The sequence below is a fragment of the Sebastes umbrosus genome, chromosome 22 (genome assembly GCF_015220745.1).
Source record: "Sebastes umbrosus isolate fSebUmb1 chromosome 22, fSebUmb1.pri, whole genome shotgun sequence".
NCBI classification, from domain to species: domain Eukaryota; kingdom Metazoa; phylum Chordata; class Actinopteri; order Perciformes; family Sebastidae; genus Sebastes; species Sebastes umbrosus.
This window is the reverse complement of record NC_051290.1, coordinates 24,505,187-24,525,408: the sequence shown is the minus strand read 5'-3', so window position 1 is coordinate 24,525,408 and position 20,222 is coordinate 24,505,187. Positions and strand designations below refer to the sequence as shown.

General features: G+C 39.8%; 1 protein-coding gene across 4 annotated transcripts in view; it reads right to left on the bottom strand.

The window, feature by feature from the left end:
• Positions 1-6,782: 6,782 nt before the first annotated feature.
• The window catches only part of si:dkey-172j4.3 (diacylglycerol kinase eta), a 145,952-nt gene continuing 132,512 nt past the window's right edge, over positions 6,783-20,222 (bottom strand). For all 4 annotated transcript variants that reach the window (XM_037758281.1, XM_037758282.1, XM_037758283.1 and 1 more), the window contains 5 exons: positions 16,032-16,137; positions 12,174-12,263; positions 11,329-11,442; positions 10,260-10,374; positions 6,783-8,369 (listed from right to left, as the gene is read on the bottom strand). In XM_037758281.1, the coding sequence (XP_037614209.1) occupies positions 8,317-8,369; positions 10,260-10,374; positions 11,329-11,442; positions 12,174-12,263; positions 16,032-16,137 (478 nt within the window). In that variant the 3' untranslated portion in view covers positions 6,783-8,316. The remainder of the gene's footprint in view (positions 8,370-10,259; positions 10,375-11,328; positions 11,443-12,173; positions 12,264-16,031; positions 16,138-20,222) is intronic.

Sequence of the window (20,222 nt, the reverse complement as noted above, 5' to 3'; positions counted from 1 at the left end):
ACATGACTTTTTTTTAATGATTTTCGACATGCTTCAGCATGACGTTTTTTTTTCTTTTTTAAATGACTTTTTTTAATGATTTTCGACATGCCGTGACATTTTTGCCGACTTTTTTTTAATGATTTTCGGCATGACTTTTTTGGGGGGTTTTCGACATGCCTTGGCATGACTTTTTAGATGGTTTTTGACATGACTATTTTCTTTTTATTTTCGACATGCCGCGGCATGACTTTTTATTTGTTTTTGACATTACTTTTTTTTTATTTTCGACATGCGCGGCATGACTTTTTATTTGTTTTTGACATGACTTGTATTTTATGAATGTCGACATGAATTTCTTTTAATGATTTTCGACATGCCGCTGCATGACTTTTTATTTCTTTTTGACATGACTTCTTTTTAATGATTTTCGACATGACTTTCTTTTAATGATTTTCGACATGCCGCAGCAGAACTTTTTATTTGTTTTTGACATGACTTTTTTTTTTATGTTTTTCGACATGACTTTCTTTTAATGATTTTCGACATGCTGCAGCATGACTTTTTATTTGTTTTTGACATGACTTTTTTTTATGATTCTCATGCGGATAGTGTGGCCACTCTACCCTGTTAACATGGACGCCGAAATAAAAAACAATACGCCACGCAGCCGCCACACGCTCCTGACGTTGGTAGTTTGTCCATCACTTTAAAGTTACCTGCATTAGAAGGAGGAGGACAGAGGACAGAGGACAGGAGGATGGACTGATACTGACTGATGTCTGTGTTCTTCAGTCTTTATAAAATTCATTTGGTATTTTCATGTCAGGAATATGATTTATTTTATTAACATGTTAGATGTTTCCAGTGAGATATTAAGGATTTTATATGGTGACTTTAGTGTTGTAAACATTACTGTTGCTGCTCTAGAAACAACATTTAGCCTAGTTATATGCAGTATGATGCAGTTTATATATATGTATAGCTACTATGCACACTTCAATATTTGTTTATTTATCGCAAGTCATATGTCATCGCAATATTGAACACTGTTATCGCATATGGCAAATGTTCCTCATATGGTGCAGTCCTAGTGTGAGAGGCTGCCCCTTGCGTAGTGTAGTGTGAGAGTTGTGTGGAAGAGTTTAAGTGCCAGTAACAGTACAATAAGTAATATTCTTATTGGGAATAAATTTGCCTCCTGCATGAACTGTGCATTGCTGAATAGGGTAGGCCTACGCTACTGTATTTTAACATCGGTCATAATGGTGGTACTTGGAGAGCCAAATATTTTCTGAGGTGGTACTTGGTGAAAAAAGTTTGAGAACCACTGGTATAATATGTTGAAAAAAACTCAAAGTATGTTGAAAAAAGTCACAGTATAATACAGTATTTCCAAAAATGTCAGTATAGTACAGCAAAAAAGTCAGTATATGGCAAAAAAAGTCAGTATAGTATGTTGAAAAAAGTCATTAAAAAAGTCATGCGTCGAAAAAAGTCATAGTATAGTATGTGGAAAAAATTAAAAATAAAATTCATAGTATGGTATGTCGAAAACAATTTAAAAAGTCATAGTATAGTATGTGGAAAAAAGTTTTAAAAAGTCATATTATAGTATTTGGAAAAAAATGTCATAGGAAGTGACAGTATGGTATGTTATAAAAAAAGTCAGCACAGTATATCTTAAAAATGCCAATCTTTGGAGGGGGAAATTTAAGGGTTTTATTCTGTTCTAGTTACAAGTTACTGCCATCTTTACTTGAACCTCTTTATTTGATTTGATTATGAAATAATGACTTTTTTCCCTCTTAAAATGTGAAAATATTGAACTGGATACAATTTTAATACAACAAATAAATACTTGTCTAAATGCTGAAATTGTATTTCCACGCATGGTTTTCATTAATACTGTATAAGCCTATTGTTTATCTGCAAACAACCTACACTGTATCACTACAGGCAAGGAAGATTGATACAGTATGTGATGTAACAAGCATTGTTAGTTCTACCAGAAAACTAAGTATTGGGATTGTAATCTTTAACACCTCAGAATGCTTCAAATGAAGTGCTCATAGGATAATTTAAAGGCTGATACTTGTTGTTTTTCGGTGTTTTGATTTATAGTTATTAAACGTGTTGAGAGCAAAGATGCATTGTATGTACACAACTTCGTCATTTTTTGTGTGTACAACTGACAAACAGTGGTGGAATGTAACTACAGTACTAGAGTATTTCCATTTTCTGCTACTTTATTTATACTTCTACTGCACTACACCTTAGAGGCAAATATTGTACATTTTACTCATTACAAATTTTGATAACCACGTTTCTCCAAATTTGGTGATTTTGAATGTGAATGTTTATGATAAACTGAAGGATGAGGTTTGTGGATTGAGAAAATTCTCCTACTTATTAAACTAAATAAACTATTTAAAAACCCATTTGATTTGCTAAAAAATGCAAAACATCCCTGTTTTCATCACAAAGATGAAAACAGGGCTGTTTTTCTCAAGAAAAGTTGACTTTTTAGTGATACATGGTTTTACAGGTCAGTAACGCTACAAACATATGATGACTTTATAGAATATGCTGCAATATGATGCTTGCTGTAGATTAAACTACCCAACAGGATATAAAGAAGTTAAAATTGGCAAACATTTACAAAAGCATTATGCTTCTGCCTATGCCTTTTCGGTCATTAATTAACTCTCTTAATTAGTTTGCTTATACTGTCTAGACCGTTTAAACTTATTCTATACTACATTGTATATTGAATGTATGTTCTATTTATACTTAATGTTTTGTGTGCGATGACTGACTAAAAATAGTACTAAAAGTTAGAGTTGTTCAGATACCGATACCAGTATTGGAAATGCGTCCAATACTGCCCAAAATTCGGCTAAAATTCTCGCTCAAGGACACATCGACATGTGACCCAGAGCAGCCGGGGATCGAACAACCACTTCCGAGTGGTGGACAACCTGCTCTACCCTCTGAGCCACAGCCGCCCACTGGAAATCACTTCTTCTCGGCTGCTCCAAAACCACTGTGCTGTCGTCCTGGCATGGCTGCCACTGGCCACTACTGTTTTAGAGCAGCGAATAGTTCTCACGTGACGACAGCAAACAACAACATTGCGGTGCAATGTTAGATCATTACATTACATTACATTAGATCCTTAATGTACTTAAGGATCTAAATATTACTTCCACCACTGCTGACGTGTGGAAAATATCTGATAGAACAATTGTGCAGTTCATCACGTTGAGACTACAAAATATAACCTCTTTGAGAGAGATTGGAGAGGCAGTAGGAAGCCTTTGAGAAAACAGCTCTAAACATGTGCGACCTTTAGTTGTGGACATTGTGTTGTGTGTGTTGTGCGACCTAGTTGGTTTGAAGCATACTGAGGCCTTTACTTTTCTCTCAAGACAAACAAACAAACAAAAACTGAAGTGCAGCAGGTTAATGGGACGGAGTGAACAAAAACAGTTACATTTCAGCACTCAACACCTGAGATGTCTTGCAGTTCATAAAAAGTTCATCGAACTTTACATTTCGATCCTACAAATATTTGCTCCATCTCCCGTTCACTTTCTCTCATGGGAATTTTGTGTATTTTGACTGTACCTTTAAAAGTTAAATGTACACTGAAACTGGACAAACAAAATCATCATCAACACATTAACACCAAAGGACACCAGCTTCACACTTCCAATAGTTCATTTAATCTCCAAAGGGTTGCGCTGACTTTGTCTTTGTTACACACTGCACACGATAACACAATAAAACACCTCGCAACGTACAAGGTCGTGCAACATCTAGTCTGGCTTCCAGCATTGCGCACACAGTCTCAATATATCAGTATATATATAGGTTGTTCAGGTCGGGGGGTGTGTTCACAATGTTGTCTATGGAATACTGTTGTGTTTGTAATCTGTGGGTTCATTTCACATTCTCAGCTCCATGTAACTCATTGGACGAGTTTCAGTCAAAAATGTCATTTTTACTGTATGAAAAAAAATGACACAAAAAATGATAACCAAATAATATGCTTTTAAAAGAAAAACTATGAAATCCTTGGTAAAAGACTATGAAACATAGGCAACTTGTTGTTTTTTTTATCCCAAAAATGGCTTCCACAAATATGTGTTCCCCAAACTGGACACATCTTCTTGTCTGTGTTTGTTTGTATCACAACAAATGCAAATTAAAGCATTAAGTAGACTCTTAAGAGATGTTACAATTTCAAAATTATACACAAAAAGTTCACCCAAATATTGGCTAAACATATGACATCTTTTTTGTGTAAACGATTCATTAGTAGTCGGTAACAACAGTGGAGATTTCAAATAACTTTGGCTTTAAGTTAGAATAACCTTAATGTCAGTTAAATACTATTTCAATACCAATTGGTGTAAGATTGGAAAGACAGTTAAATGACATTGCTGTGGCAGTGGAATGACATAATCACATTGGCGTTAAATGGGAGATCTCAAGCTGCTGTGGGAGTATTGTTCAACCACTGATGTAATGAACATTTGTGTATACATCTCTACATATTTATCATTCTTTTACGTTTGGTTAGATTTATTACATTTTATCAACACACTTTTGTCCGTATACATTTATCATAAATAAAAGATTTTTGTCATCAAATCAATAAAAAAAAACAACACTTGTAAACACTCAAAATTTTAAACACACACACGCACACATGCACACAAATGTCTTTTTTCCCCATTAAGTTTGCTTCTTCGTAAAGTGCAAGGCAAGATACAGTAAACTTGAAATGTACGACATACAACAACTTTCACATCTGAAGCTCACACACTCGCACTCACCTTGTATGTCTCATAACCCACTGAACTCAGTACAAACTTGGCACAACACCACTAAAGCCTCTAAGGTGTATAGCTGGCACACTATGGATACAGTAGCAAAATCCTACCAGAGCTGTACATCTACAACGCCTCACAGTAACTCTGCCCTATCGACAGTTAGTTTGGGTTAGTTTAATAAACATACAACTGAGAAAATCAAGAACTAACCCTTTATGTTAATGGGAAAAAGCTGTAAATATGTATTGTCCAATATGTAATATCCAAGTTAAAGCACGAAAAACTTAACGATCTCACGTGAGTCAAAGCGTCTTGACCTTAATGTTTTTTGAGTAGGACAGGACAAATCAACTTTTCTTAAGTGTGAAACTTACTTTTCTGTTGTTCTTTGTAGTACCTTTACATGATACAGTTAATTCCGCATATGGGACATCTGTAGTTGGTATTTTACTAACGTTTAATCTTGACTAGTGAACAGTATTTCTTTATTGCATCCAGGCAGTTAAAACTTACTAGTAATACACTAACATTTAAGATTTTTTTCTTGTCTGAGTATAATTCCTCTCTGCTTATCACATAGCTTTGGAAGCAGGAGAAACTGCTAAGCTATCAGAAGTTAAAAACAATTACAAATGTGTTTTATCTACTGTATATTTAACACCTTTAGTGAAAGAAAATTTGTATTTAAATTTAAGCAATTGGCTTACACATTGGAACTTTCTTATATTATAGCCTAGCAGTTGCTAGGACAGGATTTGCTAGCTTCAAACACTTTTGTAACGCAAACAAAGGGCTGTCAGAGTTAAAGCGATAATAATGCAAATTCGTTGTAACACCACTAATTTCTTTGACGCATTAACGCAACTAGTGATTTTTTGGTTGTAGCGTCTCAGTTTTAAAGCTAAAGGGAAGACACTCGTATCATATGTAACTAAAAAACCTAAGGAATCCATTGGTAACAATAATAAATATATACCTATATTTTAGGGCTGTCAATCCTAAATTAATCGCAAAATTTTTATATCTGTTCAAAATGTACCTTAAAGGGAAATTATATCTATATTTTATTAGTATTTAATACTTTATCAACATGGACGTAGGCAACTATGCTTGTTTTATGCAAATGTATGTATATATTTATTACTAATCAACTAACAACACAAAACAATGACAAATATTGTTCAGGAACCCTCACAGGTACTGCATGTGATTATCATAAAGTGAGCATGTCTGTAAAGGGGAGATTCCTGGGTATAGAACTCATTTACATTCACATATCTGGAGGTGACCCCTTTGAAAATGGTCACATTTTTTCCTCACCAAAATTAAGCATAAATTTGGAGCGTTATTTTGTAGCAGTTTGATCAAGTTTAAACCAAAAAAAATAAAAGTTAAGTCAGTAACAAACCCCACAAAGGATATATGTATTTATAATGAACATCACTTCCAGTTTAATATGACACGGTTGGTCCCAGTTGATTCTCTAGTTTCATATGATACCAGTATCTTCACTCTAGCTTTAAAACTGAGCCGCTACAACAAAAACTGTTGACTCTAAGATATCTTGGTAACTAATTTGCTAGCTAATTAGATGCATGTGTTACATGCAGTATGGCGTACTTTACTTTTATGGAGAATGTCCACTTCTTGCAGGTTTTTTTAAGCTAAGCACATCTGGGAGCTTTCTCCCTTTCTCTTTACTGATTGCACAGAGATGAAAAATATATCAATCTTCTTGTAACACAGCAAATAAGCTAATTTTGCAAGATATCAGACTATCCTTTCAAGAACATTACTGTAAAACCTGGGTAGAAGTTGCCTCTTTTAACTTTTAAACATTTAAACATTTAGCATTTTAGCCATTTCCGAACAGCAGCACACTAATCCAATATCATTTCATGTACTTGAGATATATGAAATCTTAGCTTTTGTTAGAGCCTGCTTGGAGAACCCTGTGGGTGTAAATCAATACACTCTCCTGAAGTCTGGACAACACAGTAAAGTATTGGCAGACATTTCTGTGTTTTTTTTTTGGGCTAAATCATTTTTGCAGTAAAACCCAGACCATCTGGTGCGTCAAGCAGGTTAAAACAAAATATTCACGTTGCTGGTCGGACAAACAAGCTAAAATTCACTATTCTGAGGCTACTTAAACCCAACACTGTGAGGCGAAGGAAGGCTAAGTATGCATGCAGGGACACAGAACATCATTAATTGGCTTCGATTATATGCACTGGCCAAGGAGTTTGTCAAGCAGCAAAGCCAGGACAGCTTCACATATTACCATTGGGAAAATAAGATATACAAAAAAAATAGATAATATATTTGTAATAATAATAATAGCTTTTAACCACAGACAAGGCAAAATCAAATATCCACTGACTCTTATATTACATATACAATCAGAAGTATGGCAAAGTGGGAGTAATATACTGAGTAGCTGTAATGTTTTGTCAATGTGTCCTTGATGCTTCCTCCTTCTGTAAACACCTTCACCATACACTGCCAAAAACAAATCACACTTGTTGAGTCATTTCATCTGGTACTGTACCTCAAAATGGTTCTTAAAACCAGTGGGATGTTTTTTTTTACTCCCACATGAGTCATATTTTAGACCTTGATCATAGTGATGTGCCGTACTTTAAATCGTTTCATAAGAATGAATTCCAGATGAAATGACTCATCATAAAGCATAGCCTCGGATCACACAAGTCAGACAACAGAACCACTTTAGAACCACAACAGTAGAACCTTTGTGAAACCGTATATAATTTATCATTTAACATTATTCACAGGTTAATACAAAGTCCACACAAGTACATTCCTCAGTACATTTTTTGCAACATTTAAGATGTCCCCAGTTCAGCAGACGATAAGGTTGAGATGTTTCAGTTTGTTCATTGTGTTGCCATTTGAGTTCTCATGGCAGTAGCAACAAGAAATAAATACTCTTCGAAAGTTGCGAGAAAAATCCAAGTCTAAAGGCTGTTCATAAGTTCAGAAATAAAACGATTAGTTAGAGAGAAAATAATTAAAAGATTGTAACAACTTAAAGATATAAAATAAGATGGCTGCACTCGACATGCAAGGAGAGCACCACGTAAACACATTTCTTCGTCAAAAAACAAACAAACAGCGAGAGTGCTTTCGTTCTACGCCTGCCTCTTCCTTTGTTTGATTCGCTGCTGGCCACGGCGACTTTCAAACTCAAGCAGATAACCAGAACCAAAAGCAGAACGCCAATGGTGAAGTAATGCGGTGCAAAGCCAGGCCCCTTCAAAAACGTAAAATAGAAACAAAAGTCCTCCCTGCAAAATGGTGTTTAAAGAAGCAGGGAGGAAATAGCATTAAAGTCGGGAGGTGGTTTTCCTTTTCTTCCTCACACCTCGTCAGGTCTCTGGGTATCGCGGTTAGAGGGGAGGAGAACGAGTGCTTCTCACCCCTGGTTGTCAGCGTAACGGGAGGGAAGGCGGGGCAGTATTAAACACCTCATGCTTCAATTGCCTGAGGAATCTGCCTCACCAGCCCCACCTTTAATATCCCAATTTCCTGTGGTAGAGAGAGAGAGCAACTAAATGAAAATGTCAAATTGTTTACCTCTTTGACAATAAATAAGTAAATATAACCAATATGCCAAAAATAGACATGCTTCAGTATAGTATTTAATATTTAAGCTCTTTAGTTTTACATGATTTTGTCAAACACAGTGACACGGTTTGGCAGCTGGTGTAACTCAAGCAAAATTTCTGATAATTTTCAATGTACTGTAGCTGCAGTCAATCCATCAATGGTTTTGCCTATCAGCTCCCTCCCCAATCAACAGAGTGGGCAGGGCTTGAGAGGAGGGAGGTGTAAGGAGGGAGTTGAGGGGAGAGAGCTGTGAGGAGAGAGATGGGAGCTGAGAGGAGGGAGGTGTAAGGAGGGAGCTGAGGGGAGAGAGATGGGAGCTGAGAGGAGGGAGGTGTAAGGAGGGAGCTGAGGGGGTGAAAGGGAAGAGGAAGGAGCTGTAGGGGGAGAGCTGTGAGGAGAGAGATGGGAGCTGAGAGGACGGAGGTGTAAGGAGGGAGCTGAGGGGGTGAAAGGGAAGAGGAAGGAGCTGTAGGGAGAGAGCTGTGAGGAGAGAGATGGGAGCTGAGAGGAGGGAGGTGTAAGGAGGGAGCTGAGATTGTGGAGGAAGGACCTGTGAGGAGAGATTGAGCTGAGAGGGGGGAAAGAGGGAGGAGAGCGATGGGAGCTGAAAGGAGGGAGGGGGGAGGTGAGAGGAGCTGAGGGTGGGTTAGAGGGTAACGGTTAGGGTTAACCCTAACCCTAACCCTAGACGAGGGAGGGGGCTGAGAGGGGAGAAGAGGGAGCTGTAGGAAGAGAGCTGTGAGGAGAGAGATGGGAGCTATAAGGAGAGAGGTCCCTCCTCACTCCTTATAGCTCCCATCCCCTCCTGTAAGGAGGGGGTGTAAGGAGCTGTAAGGAGGTGGGTGAGAGGAGGAGGTGGGAGCTATAAGGACAGAGGAGGGAGCTGTAAGGAGGTGGATGGGAGTTATAAGGAGAGAGGAGGGAGCTGTAAGGAGTTGGGTTATAGGGTGGGGGTGGGAGCTATAAGGAGAAAGGAGGGAGCTGTGAGGAGGTGGGTGAGAGGAGGGGGTGGGAGCTATACAGAGAGAGGAGGGAGCTGTAAGGAGGTGGATGGGAGCTATAAGGAGAGAGGAGGGAGTTGTGAGGAGGTGGGTGAGAGAAGTGGGTGGGAGCTATAAGGAGAGAGGAGGGAGCTGTAAGGAGAGGGGAGGGAGCTGAGAGGGAGCTGTAAGGACTCTATAGCTGTTATCAATGGATCAACAGATGTGTGGATCGGGGCCAATTCAGTCAGAGACATCAGAACTCAGATGAACTGTAGTTTGTTCTTCCAGACATAGGGAACTGATCTGGTTTGGTATGGCATGGAACTGATTTGGTTTGGTATGGAACTGATTTGGTTTGGTATGGTATGGAACTGATTTGGTTTGGTATGGAACTGATCTGGTTTGGTATGGTATGGAACTGATTTGGTTTGGTATGGCATGGAACTGATTTGGTTTGGTATGGTATGGAACTGATTTGGTTTGGTATGGAACTGATCTGGTTTGGTATGGTATGGTACTGATTTGGTTTGGTATGGTATGGAACTGATCTGGTTTGGTATGGTATGGAACTGATCTGGTTTGGTATAGAACTGATCTGGTATGGCATGGAACTGATTTGGTTTGGTATGGTATGGAACTGATTTGGTTTGGTATGGTATGGAACTGATTTGGTATGGTATGGAACTGATCTGGTTTGGTATGGTATGGAACTGATTTGGTTTGGTATGGTATGGAACTGATCTGGTTTGGTATGGTATGGAACTGATTTGGTTTGGTATGGTATGGAACTGAAGCTTTGAATCAGGGTTCTGTCCTGATCTCTTACCTGAGAGAGAGCTGTTGGACTTCTGCTTGTGGAGCTTCTCCCTCTCCTTCTTCACCTTGGGTATGATCTTCAGCTTCATACTGCTGGTGCTCTTACTGCTGCCCCGCACTGAGTCCTAAAAAGCAAACGTCATTGGGGACATGGACACGCAACAAGAGTAGGGGTGGCACCACTTCAATTGTAAATCGGAGATCTATAGAAATAAGCTTCCGATTTCAACCATCAAAATCAAAAGCAGGATTGGCGAATCTTCCGGTATCTTTTCTCTCCCCTCCGCCTACCAGTAGTCTACACCTGCACATTGGCACCATGTTTGTCGATTTCAGTCGCGGTCATGCTATCTCTATTTAAAATCCATTGAGTGTCTACATTGTTTAGTACAGTAAAGCGGGGTTTATTCTCGTCGTGATGTAAAGCATGTAGTCCCATGTGTCTACTTCCTCTAACTTCTCCAAGGTGGTCTCTAGCTCTCCCGTCAGCTCCGTTCTCTTTATCCATCCATGGTCAGCTCCATCGGGGCCGCTTCAATGCATAGAACAGAAATGTCAGTATATGGGTGCTCAACAGTTGTAGCGTCGGCCCATTTGACCACGGAGACGAGAGCGACGGCCGGCTCGACCGCACGTTACCGCCATACCATAACGTTTCCTGTCCGTGACAGAGTTAGCATGCAGCTTTAGCTCTGCTCTGTTAAGCTCTGCTTTTCCTGTCAATGTGTGAAAGCCAAAGTGTTTCCATCCTTTACTGGATGTGTAGTGTTTACCACGCTGGATTTAACATGGGAGGGTGGAGGTCGTATCCATGCTGACCCTCCGACATTTTCTGCTTTCTCGTTTCAGCTCGCTGCGTTTTGCTTTGGTTGACGGATACGGAACAGATATGACGTCACGCTACTCAGACTACAACAATAAAAGCAGTAACTTCCTTCTACCTCCACATAGACTCAGATGAAGCAAATTTATTGATTCTGGCATTAAAACATCTATTTCAAAATTGTAAAAAAAGAAAGAAATTGTGATACATAGGTGAATCGATTTTTTTCCCACCCCTCGACTGCACCCTCCCTCACCTCCTCGGAGCACTGCATGAGTGGACAGATCCAGTGGATGTCGTCCAGCTTGTGGAGCTCAGCGCTGAGGCTGTTCAGGGTCGACCGAAGCTCCTCTTCCTCTGGAGACTCTGACTGCGGAGGATGAGGGGATAATAAAATGCATGAAGAGTTTATTTTTAAACTGCAACTTCTAGTCTAGAAAACCCCCCCACCATCTGTAAACATCTGCTCTATTCTTCTACCATCTGAAGATGATGTACATTTTGACACCCTGTGTATTTTATGCAAATGCACAGATTTGTAAACATCTGTTAACCTATAATTCTGTCAACAGTTGAGGCGTATCACAAATTCTTTCAAACTAAAAGTAATTTGCATATTATGCGAATTTTTTGTTTGTTGCTGTTTTACTTATCTGTGTCTAATCATGACAGCTTAATTTAATCGTATCTCTCTCATCGCAGGTAAGGTTAGGGAAGCAAACAACTACCTGAAGTTAATCAGAAAGATAAAGTCAGAAAGTTTGAAAAGGGTTATAATCATTACAAAACTGAGGTAGATAAAAAGAGCAGCGAGGGAAATGTGTTCCCAGTATTGTAGCATGCATCGTTGTCATGTCACGCTTTGTGTTGTCATTATATTTGCTCTTCGGCACAAAGGGCTATAGTGAGTAAAAGTGCATTTCCTTACATGGTAAATAAAGCTTGATAAAGAAAAACCAAAAGTGACAATAGATAGACAGCAGAAAGTGAAATGTGAGACGTTGTGGATTGAATGGCTTCAGCAGAGACAGAGAGGAAGAGAATAGGAGAGGGAAACAAAGACAACAGAGAGAAAACATGGATGAAATTGAAGATTTGTACCAGTAGTTTTCCATCGAGCAGCATCCTGGTCTCAGCCTGGAGAACTTTACTGCTGTTGACGATTTCCACCGCCGTGCTGCGACTTAGACACTGAAATACAAATTAATTTACAAATTCAGTTTTCATCGTTAAAGCCAAAGATGTGCAATATATGGCCTAAAGCCGAGAAACAGATGATATACCATACCACACATACGTGTGGGATGTAAAGAATCCCTTTCAGGGCGATGAGAGAGTGCAGCATCGCCCTGTGTATATATAAACCGTGAAAACAAAGTTCGGAAACTTGTGTTTGGTGGATTATTTCTCTGTTGTATCAATGCTAATTGGCATTGTAAAGCCTGTTTATTTACCTTCACGATGATGTCCAACTTGTAAGGATCATGCATTTGTGGAATGAACAGCACAGCTGATTATGTGGGGAGCGCCCAAGAAAAATGTTCCAAAATGCTCTGCCAATGGTAAACAGTGTATTCTCATAAGGCTACCAGGAAGCCTGCAATGACTGCCCTTCACCGTCAGGCCCATTTGCGCTGGTGTCGACAACACAGACAATGGGACCTGAACATGTGGGGGAATGTCATGTTCAGTGATGAGTCCAGGTTCTGTCTGTCAAAGTTGGATGGCAGGGTCACAGTATGGAGACGACGCGGAGAACACTATGCTGATTGTTGCACCGATGGAGTAACAGCTTTTGGTGGGGAAGTGTCATGGTGTGGGGCGGCATCTCCCTCACTGGCAAAACAAGGCTTGTCATCATTGAAGGCCATCTCAATGCAGTGAGATATCGGGATGAGATTCTGCAGCCAGTGGTGATCCCATATCTCCACAATCTGGGACCTAACTTCATCCTCCAAGATGACAACGCTCACCCCCACAGAGCTCACAGACTATCTCCACAATGTGGGAGTAGAGAGAATGGAACGACCTGCCAAGAGTCCAGACCTCAACCCAATTCAACACTTGTGGGATCAGCTTGGGCGTGTTGTACGTGTTAGAGTGACCAACACAACCACGCTGGCTGACCTGCAACCAATCCTGGTTGAGGAATGGAACGCCATCCCACAGCAACATGTGACCAGGTTGGTGACCAGCATGAGGAGGAGGTGCCAGGCTGTTGTGGCTGCGTATGGATCTTCCACCGCTACTGAGGCTCCTGACGGTGTATTAAATGAATAAAGTGTAAAATAGCCAATATGTCTTGTTTGTTCCTTGTTACTGATAGAGAGTTCAATCATCCAATCCACCAAACAACTCAAAACAAGCATCAATACCAACAGGAGAATACACTGTTTACCATTGGCAGAGCATTTTGGAACATTTTTCTTGGGCGCTCCCCACATAATCAGCTGTGCTGCTCATCCCACTATTGCATGATCCTTACAAGTTGGACATCATTGCGAAGGTAAATAAACAGGCTTTCCAACAATGTAAAATACAATGCCCATTAGCATTGGAACAACAGAGAAATAATCCACCAAACACAAGTTTCCGAACTTTTTTTCCACAGTTTCTATACAGGTCGATGAGAGAGTGCAGCATCGCCCTGAAGGGGATTCTTTCACAACAGTGACCAGCTCGCTGTACATTATCCCTTACTGTACATATCAAAATGGCTAGTTTAGTATACTTTATGAGACTAGATTAATTAATTATCATTTTCCTCTTTGTTTCAAAGAGTGATGCCCCAAGGATTATTTAATATAAATTAAATCCCATTATTCAATATAATTAATAATTATTGAGAATTATTAATTACTTTTGATAGCCATTTTAATGTCTTTTTGAGTTTATGTACCATTAGAATTTGGTGCCCTGTTATTTTAAATATATATTGATAACTTATTAATATGAATTTTATTGCTATTAATAATTATCTTTCATATTTTAAAAGCCTCTTCTACTCACTCCTCTGTTACTTTTGGCCTTTGGAATTGCTGTGAATAAAATACAATTTATACAAGCACTTGCAAAACTGTCAGACATTCAGGTACTAGCCCTGACTGAGACCTGGATCCTGTGTCTCTGTTGACATCCCCTGCTCTGTTGACACCCCCGGCTCTGTTGGACGTGAAGGTGGTACAGGCACGCTCATTGCCAAAACCTGGACAATCAGTAATCTCTCCCCACTAAGCAACAACTCCTCCTTTGAACACCATGCGACTCTTCCTATCTTTCCCGCAAGATGATACTACCATCTTGGCAAGGATTACATCACGCTTTGCCGATATCTCTAAATGGATGAAAGAACGCCACCTTCAGCTCAACCTATCTAAGACTGAGCTCCTTGTCATCCCAGCCAGTCCCATCTATACAACCACAGATCGATATCCGGCTTGGACTAATCAAACTCAAACCCACAAAGTCTGCCCGGAATCTGGGTGTCGTGATTGACAACCAGCTAACCTTTAAGGTTCACGTAGCCTCAATTGCTCAGTCGTGTTGATTTGTCCTGTACAACATCAGGAAGATCAGACCCTACCTGTCAGAGCATGCAAAACAACTCTGGTAGAGGCTCTTGTAATATCAGGCATTGACTACTGTAACTCCCTACTGGCAGGCCTCCCTGCATGCACATTCAAACCTCTGCAGATGACCCAGAATGCAGCAGCGAGACTGGTCTTCAACCCAAAACAGCTCCCGTCCCTCTCCTGCTCATATCCCTCCACTGGCTCCCAGTCCCCGCTCGCATCAAATTCAAAACCCTGTTGCTCGCTTACAACCACCAGCTAGACCAACCAGTAGAGTTGTAGTTTACATCCACGTGTGTCCAAAATGTCATCACCTCATCATTTTATCCTGTTAAACATTTGTGTGAAATTGACATAATTAGCATATGACTTCTTGAGTTATGGCTAAAAACATGTTTTGTGAGGTCACAGTGTCCTTTGATCACCAAAATCTTTGAGTCCAAGTGGACTTTTGTTTGTGCTAAATTTGAATAAATTCATACAAAGGCATTCCTGAGATATCGCGTCCACGAGAATGGAACTGATGGACAGACAACCAGAAAACATAATGTTGTTGCCGGCACGCAGGCATAAAAGGATGTTTCAATGAACAATTACGTGTTCAAGAGTAGATGAAATAAGATGTTATGAAATGAATAATTAATACAGGAAAAATATATAACAATAAAACTGTCAAATAATCCAATAACTATTTAAAATTCAGCTCATTCTCATATTTTATCTGCGTGTTTTCAGAAATACAAAGTCATTTTTTATTCCAGCAGTTATCTACAAACGTCTTTTTCCAAAATCAGCTTCTTTTTCACGATGCTCATCTCCCAACAGAGGTTTTCTCTTTAGTCTGTCAATCAACACCAACCAGCTGGCCGACCAATTATTTGAATTATTTCATTGGCGACATGTGACATTGGACATTGTGTTGTCCAACTTCATCAAATTTGGCACAAACGTCCACTTGGACTCAAAGATGAACTGATTAGATTTTGGTGGTCAAAGGCCAAAGGTCACTGTGACCTCACAAAACACAGTTTTGGCCACAATTCAAGAATTCATATGCTAATAATGACAATTTCACAGAAATGTCTAACAGGATAAAATGATGAAGGGATGATATTTTGGACAGGCATGGATGTAAACTACAACTTGACTGGTTGGTGGTTGCAAGGCAGTAATTCTAGTTTAATCTTGAACACTTTGGTTCTCATAATATAGAGTAGAAGAGAAAAGCATGCTGTCTCCTTGACGTGATGTCACCGATGCATTTCAGGTTAACAGGCTGCAAAATTAACAGCCTGTAAACTGACATAACACCCAAGTGTATTGCTGAAAATCTGCACGTTTTACTCAGTCAAATTGGCCATCTGTCCGTCAGTCTGCCCCCCCTTACCTCAGGGCTGGACAGTTTGGCCTCCGTGAGCACCAGGGCAGTGGCGTTGACGGCGTGAGCTAACTCCTGTTCCACCAGCTTGTGGGTCTTGGCTGCCTCACGGATCCTACGAGAAGGACGAGGAAGGAAATCATAGATTTTAAAGAGCTGTAATTATTATTTCAACAAGATGAAAAGGCACAGTTATAGTGATTACTGCAACAAGTTGTCTCGGCCTCTTGATGGGACACAAGTTTCTTTCTCCGTCCATCCCATTTTTTCTCGGGGTGGGGGAATACATCAATACTGCAAAGTATCGCAATATTTTGTATGGCAATACTGTATCGATACACGGATATCAAGTATCAACCTTTTTTATTATACTATCTATTAACCTCTTAACAATTCTATGGCCCGCCGGCAGGCTCGGCTGCTGTTCTGTATTTCAGAGATTGTAGCAAACTCAGTCTTCAAGCTCGAGTGAAGATACTGTTATCATATGAAACTAGAATACCTAAAGAATCCATCGGTAGAAACCATGTCATGTTAGCTTGGGAAAAATGCTAAATAAAGCTACAAAGTTATGCTAAATTTTTGGCGAGGAAAAACTGGCGTGGCCATTTTTACAGGGGTCCCTTGACCTCTGACCTCAAGATATGTTGTGTTTGGAGTGTTATTTAGCCTCCTCCGCGACAAGCTAGTATGACATGAAAAATTTTTTTAAAATGGCAATAAGATGGTATCGTGATAATATTGTATTGTCGGGCCTCTGATGATTCCCACCCCTCATTTTTTCCCCATTAAAGTTTTTTTTGGAGAGTTTTTCCATATCTGAAAGGAGGGTCTGAGGACAGGGGGGGTCATATGCTGTACACATTATAAAGCATCTTGAGGCAAACTTGTAATTTGGGATATTGGGCTCTAAAAATAAAATTGACTCTCCCACCTTTGAGTTCAATTTGTAGATGTTTGGATTCAAACATTTTGACCAGTGAATCACAAAACTTTAAGATTCAATTAAGAATATCTCTGTTTTTCACCTGGGTCCATTTGATGAAAGTCAGAGCAATTAGACAGTCAAAGTGGAGATGTTTGGAGGGCAGATGGAGCCTGATACATCAACTGGTGGGTAATTCTGTTTGTTTTAATCAAAACTTTATACTGATACAAGTCTTCTCAAGTTGGCAGTAGGTGGAAAGTGCACACCTTTTACTGTGCTCTCGAATTCTGCACATCAAATCTCTTAGCTCTTTCTCAGCTACTGAGATAACTTAACAAATGTAATTAAAATATTTATCATCCTGAAAGGGGAATTTAGTTTAGCAAACATGACTGAGAAGATCCTAATAAACCTGAGACATGCTGGGAGGCCTCAGAGGGACACAAATGTTTTACAAGTTTGAAAAAGAGAAATAAAATGGCTCATCAGTGCAACAGAGGAAAAACGTAGCAAATAAGCGAGTTAATTGCAGTGGGATGAACAAATCCCAAAATGTAGAGCAGAATTCCCCCCTGACCTTCTGAACACAGAAACACACATAGATCATCAAACAGGAAGGTTGCTGATAAACTTGCCTTTATCTACTTTATGTGTGTATACTGTAAAAGTTTTGTATTATGTTTGTTTATTTGCAATTTACATAGACTAATTAATATTAATATTTTCATATCTTTATGCCAATTTTTGGAGACAGAGTGAAGAGCGCACACTAAAAAAAACCTTTCCAGATGCTGGATAAAAAACCCCAAATGAAGGCAGTATTACTACAAAAGATTCTTCGTCTTTCTTATATCTGACTCCTTCCTTCATGTCAAATGTTATCTTTTTTATGAGAATATCTATTATGTTTTAGTAAGATGTCTCCCTCGTTTTCTGATCATGTTTTCTGGATAATGTAAACTTCCATAGCATTATTATATAACAAATTGAACTCTTGGAATCAAAGGCGTTTTTTTTTTCACTAATTACTTTCAAATACTTCCACTGTACTTTGCTGTTAAGCTACTGCCAATGAAAGTCAACACTTCCTGCTCAGATGTTTCACTTTAAAAGCCTCCCAGTTGCTCAAAAAAATCCTTCCCATTTCTGGTAGGCTTTTATTGTGAAACATCTGCTGTACAGGAAGTGTTGAGTTTCATTAACAGTAGCTTGACAAAGAATGAAGAATTTCCAAAAGTATTGTATCAGAAATATGTTAGGGATACATTATATAGAAGTTAAAATGATATGCAAACCATTAAACTTGTACATTGTTTGCCAGTTGTCCATCATGTTTTGAAAATTATAAGTCAAAAATGTAGAGTTTACCACTTATATTTACTAATATGTCTTCCATTAAAGTCTTAACTGTCTCGAGGTGAAGTTCAAACTCTAGTTCTAGTTCTAACTCAGTTAAAATTAGGACTGTCAAATTAATCACACATTTTATATCTGTTCAAAATGTACCTTAAAGGGAAACTTTTCTATTGAGTATTGAAATACCATCAAAATACTGTGGCTGTATTGAGTAATAATAAACCGTGGTTCAACAAAGAGGTTAAAACTCTATGTGCTGACAAGAATCATGCTTTCAAAAGTGGAGACAAAGATCTTTATAAGACTGCCAGATATGAATTTGAACGTGCAGTAAAGAAAGATAAGGCTAAGTACAGAGACGGTCTACAAGACAAATTAAAAGCCAAAGATACCAGAGGGGTCTGGCAGGGCCTACAGATGATCACTGGGTATAAGACTAAACAATCAGCTCAGGATGTAGACTCCCTATTCCCAGAGAGGCTTAATGAATTCTACTGCAGATTTGATGTAAGAACAGGTGTTCAACATAATACAGACCTAGCAGTTAGTACAGAGCCTGCAACCCCTCCTTTCGTGGTTAAGGAGCATGAGGTCAAAGCCCTGCTCCGCAAACAAAATGTTATGAAGGCAGCAGGTCTAGACCGTGTGTCTGCTTTCACTCTTAAGAGCTGTGCTCACCAACTTGCCTCTGTTTTCACAGACATTTTTAACTGGTCTCTTCGTATATGCAAGATCCCTGCCTGTTTTAAATCTGCTGTGTTCATCCCTGTACCCAAGAAGTCTGATGTTGGCTGTTTGAATCATTACAGACCGGTCGCTCTGACTTCTATTGTCATGAAGGTGTTTGAGCGGCTGGTCTGAAACCACCTATCCAGTGTCGAGATGGACAGCTTCCAATTTGCCTACCGTGCTAACAGGTCCGTAGAGGACTCTGTGTCCCTGTGTCTACACAGTATCCTGCAGCACCTGGAGGCCCCTTCCACCTACGCAAGAGATTTGTTGATAGATTTTAGCTCTGCGTTTAATACAATTGTGCCTATTAAATGATTTGATAAACTCCAGTTGCTGGGTATCAATCAGTCCCTCTGCCACTGGATCCTCGACTTTTTGTCAGATAGGAAGCAGGTGGTTAAAATTGGTATCCTGGTCTCCAAGTCTATTACTCTCAACACTGGCCCCCCCCAGGGGTGCATACCCTCTCCCCTGCTCTATTCCCTCTATACCAACGACTGTGTGTCCCACTCTGAATTTGTAAATTTTTTTAAATATGCTGATGACACAACAGTAGTAGGATTGATTAGGAACAGTGACGAATCAGACTATAGAGCTGAAGTTGAGGCCTTAGTGGTATGGTGTAGGGAGAATGACCTGGTTTTTAACATTGATAAGACAAAGGAAATCATCAATGATTTCAGGAGAGGTGAGGTGGTCCACCCTCCGCTGGTCATTAACGACCAGGTAGTGGAGAGAGTGGCTAATTTTAGATTCCTTGGCACCACCATATGCCACACTCTGAAGTGGGAGGACAACACCAGCCTTATTATCAGCAAGGCCCACCAGAGGCTTCACTTCCTGCGCCAGCTTAGAAAGTTTGGTGTGGCTAGAGAGGCAATGCTCCAATTTTATAGAGCCATAGTGGAGAGTGTCCTGGTCTTCTCTGTCACAGTCTGGTACGGCAGCACAACCGCCTTGGAGAGGAGACAGTTAAGAGAGAGTGGTGCGAACTGTCTCTAAAATCATAGGATGTGACATCCCATCTGTGGCCTCTATCTATGCCACACGGATCAGCCACAGGGCGCAGGAGGTGATTGCTGACCCCTCCCACCCTGCTAGTTGTCTGAGGTGTAGGACGTCCAGCCTCAGGAACACGATGTACCCTGATACTATCAGGTACCTGAACTCTAATGCATAGGCTC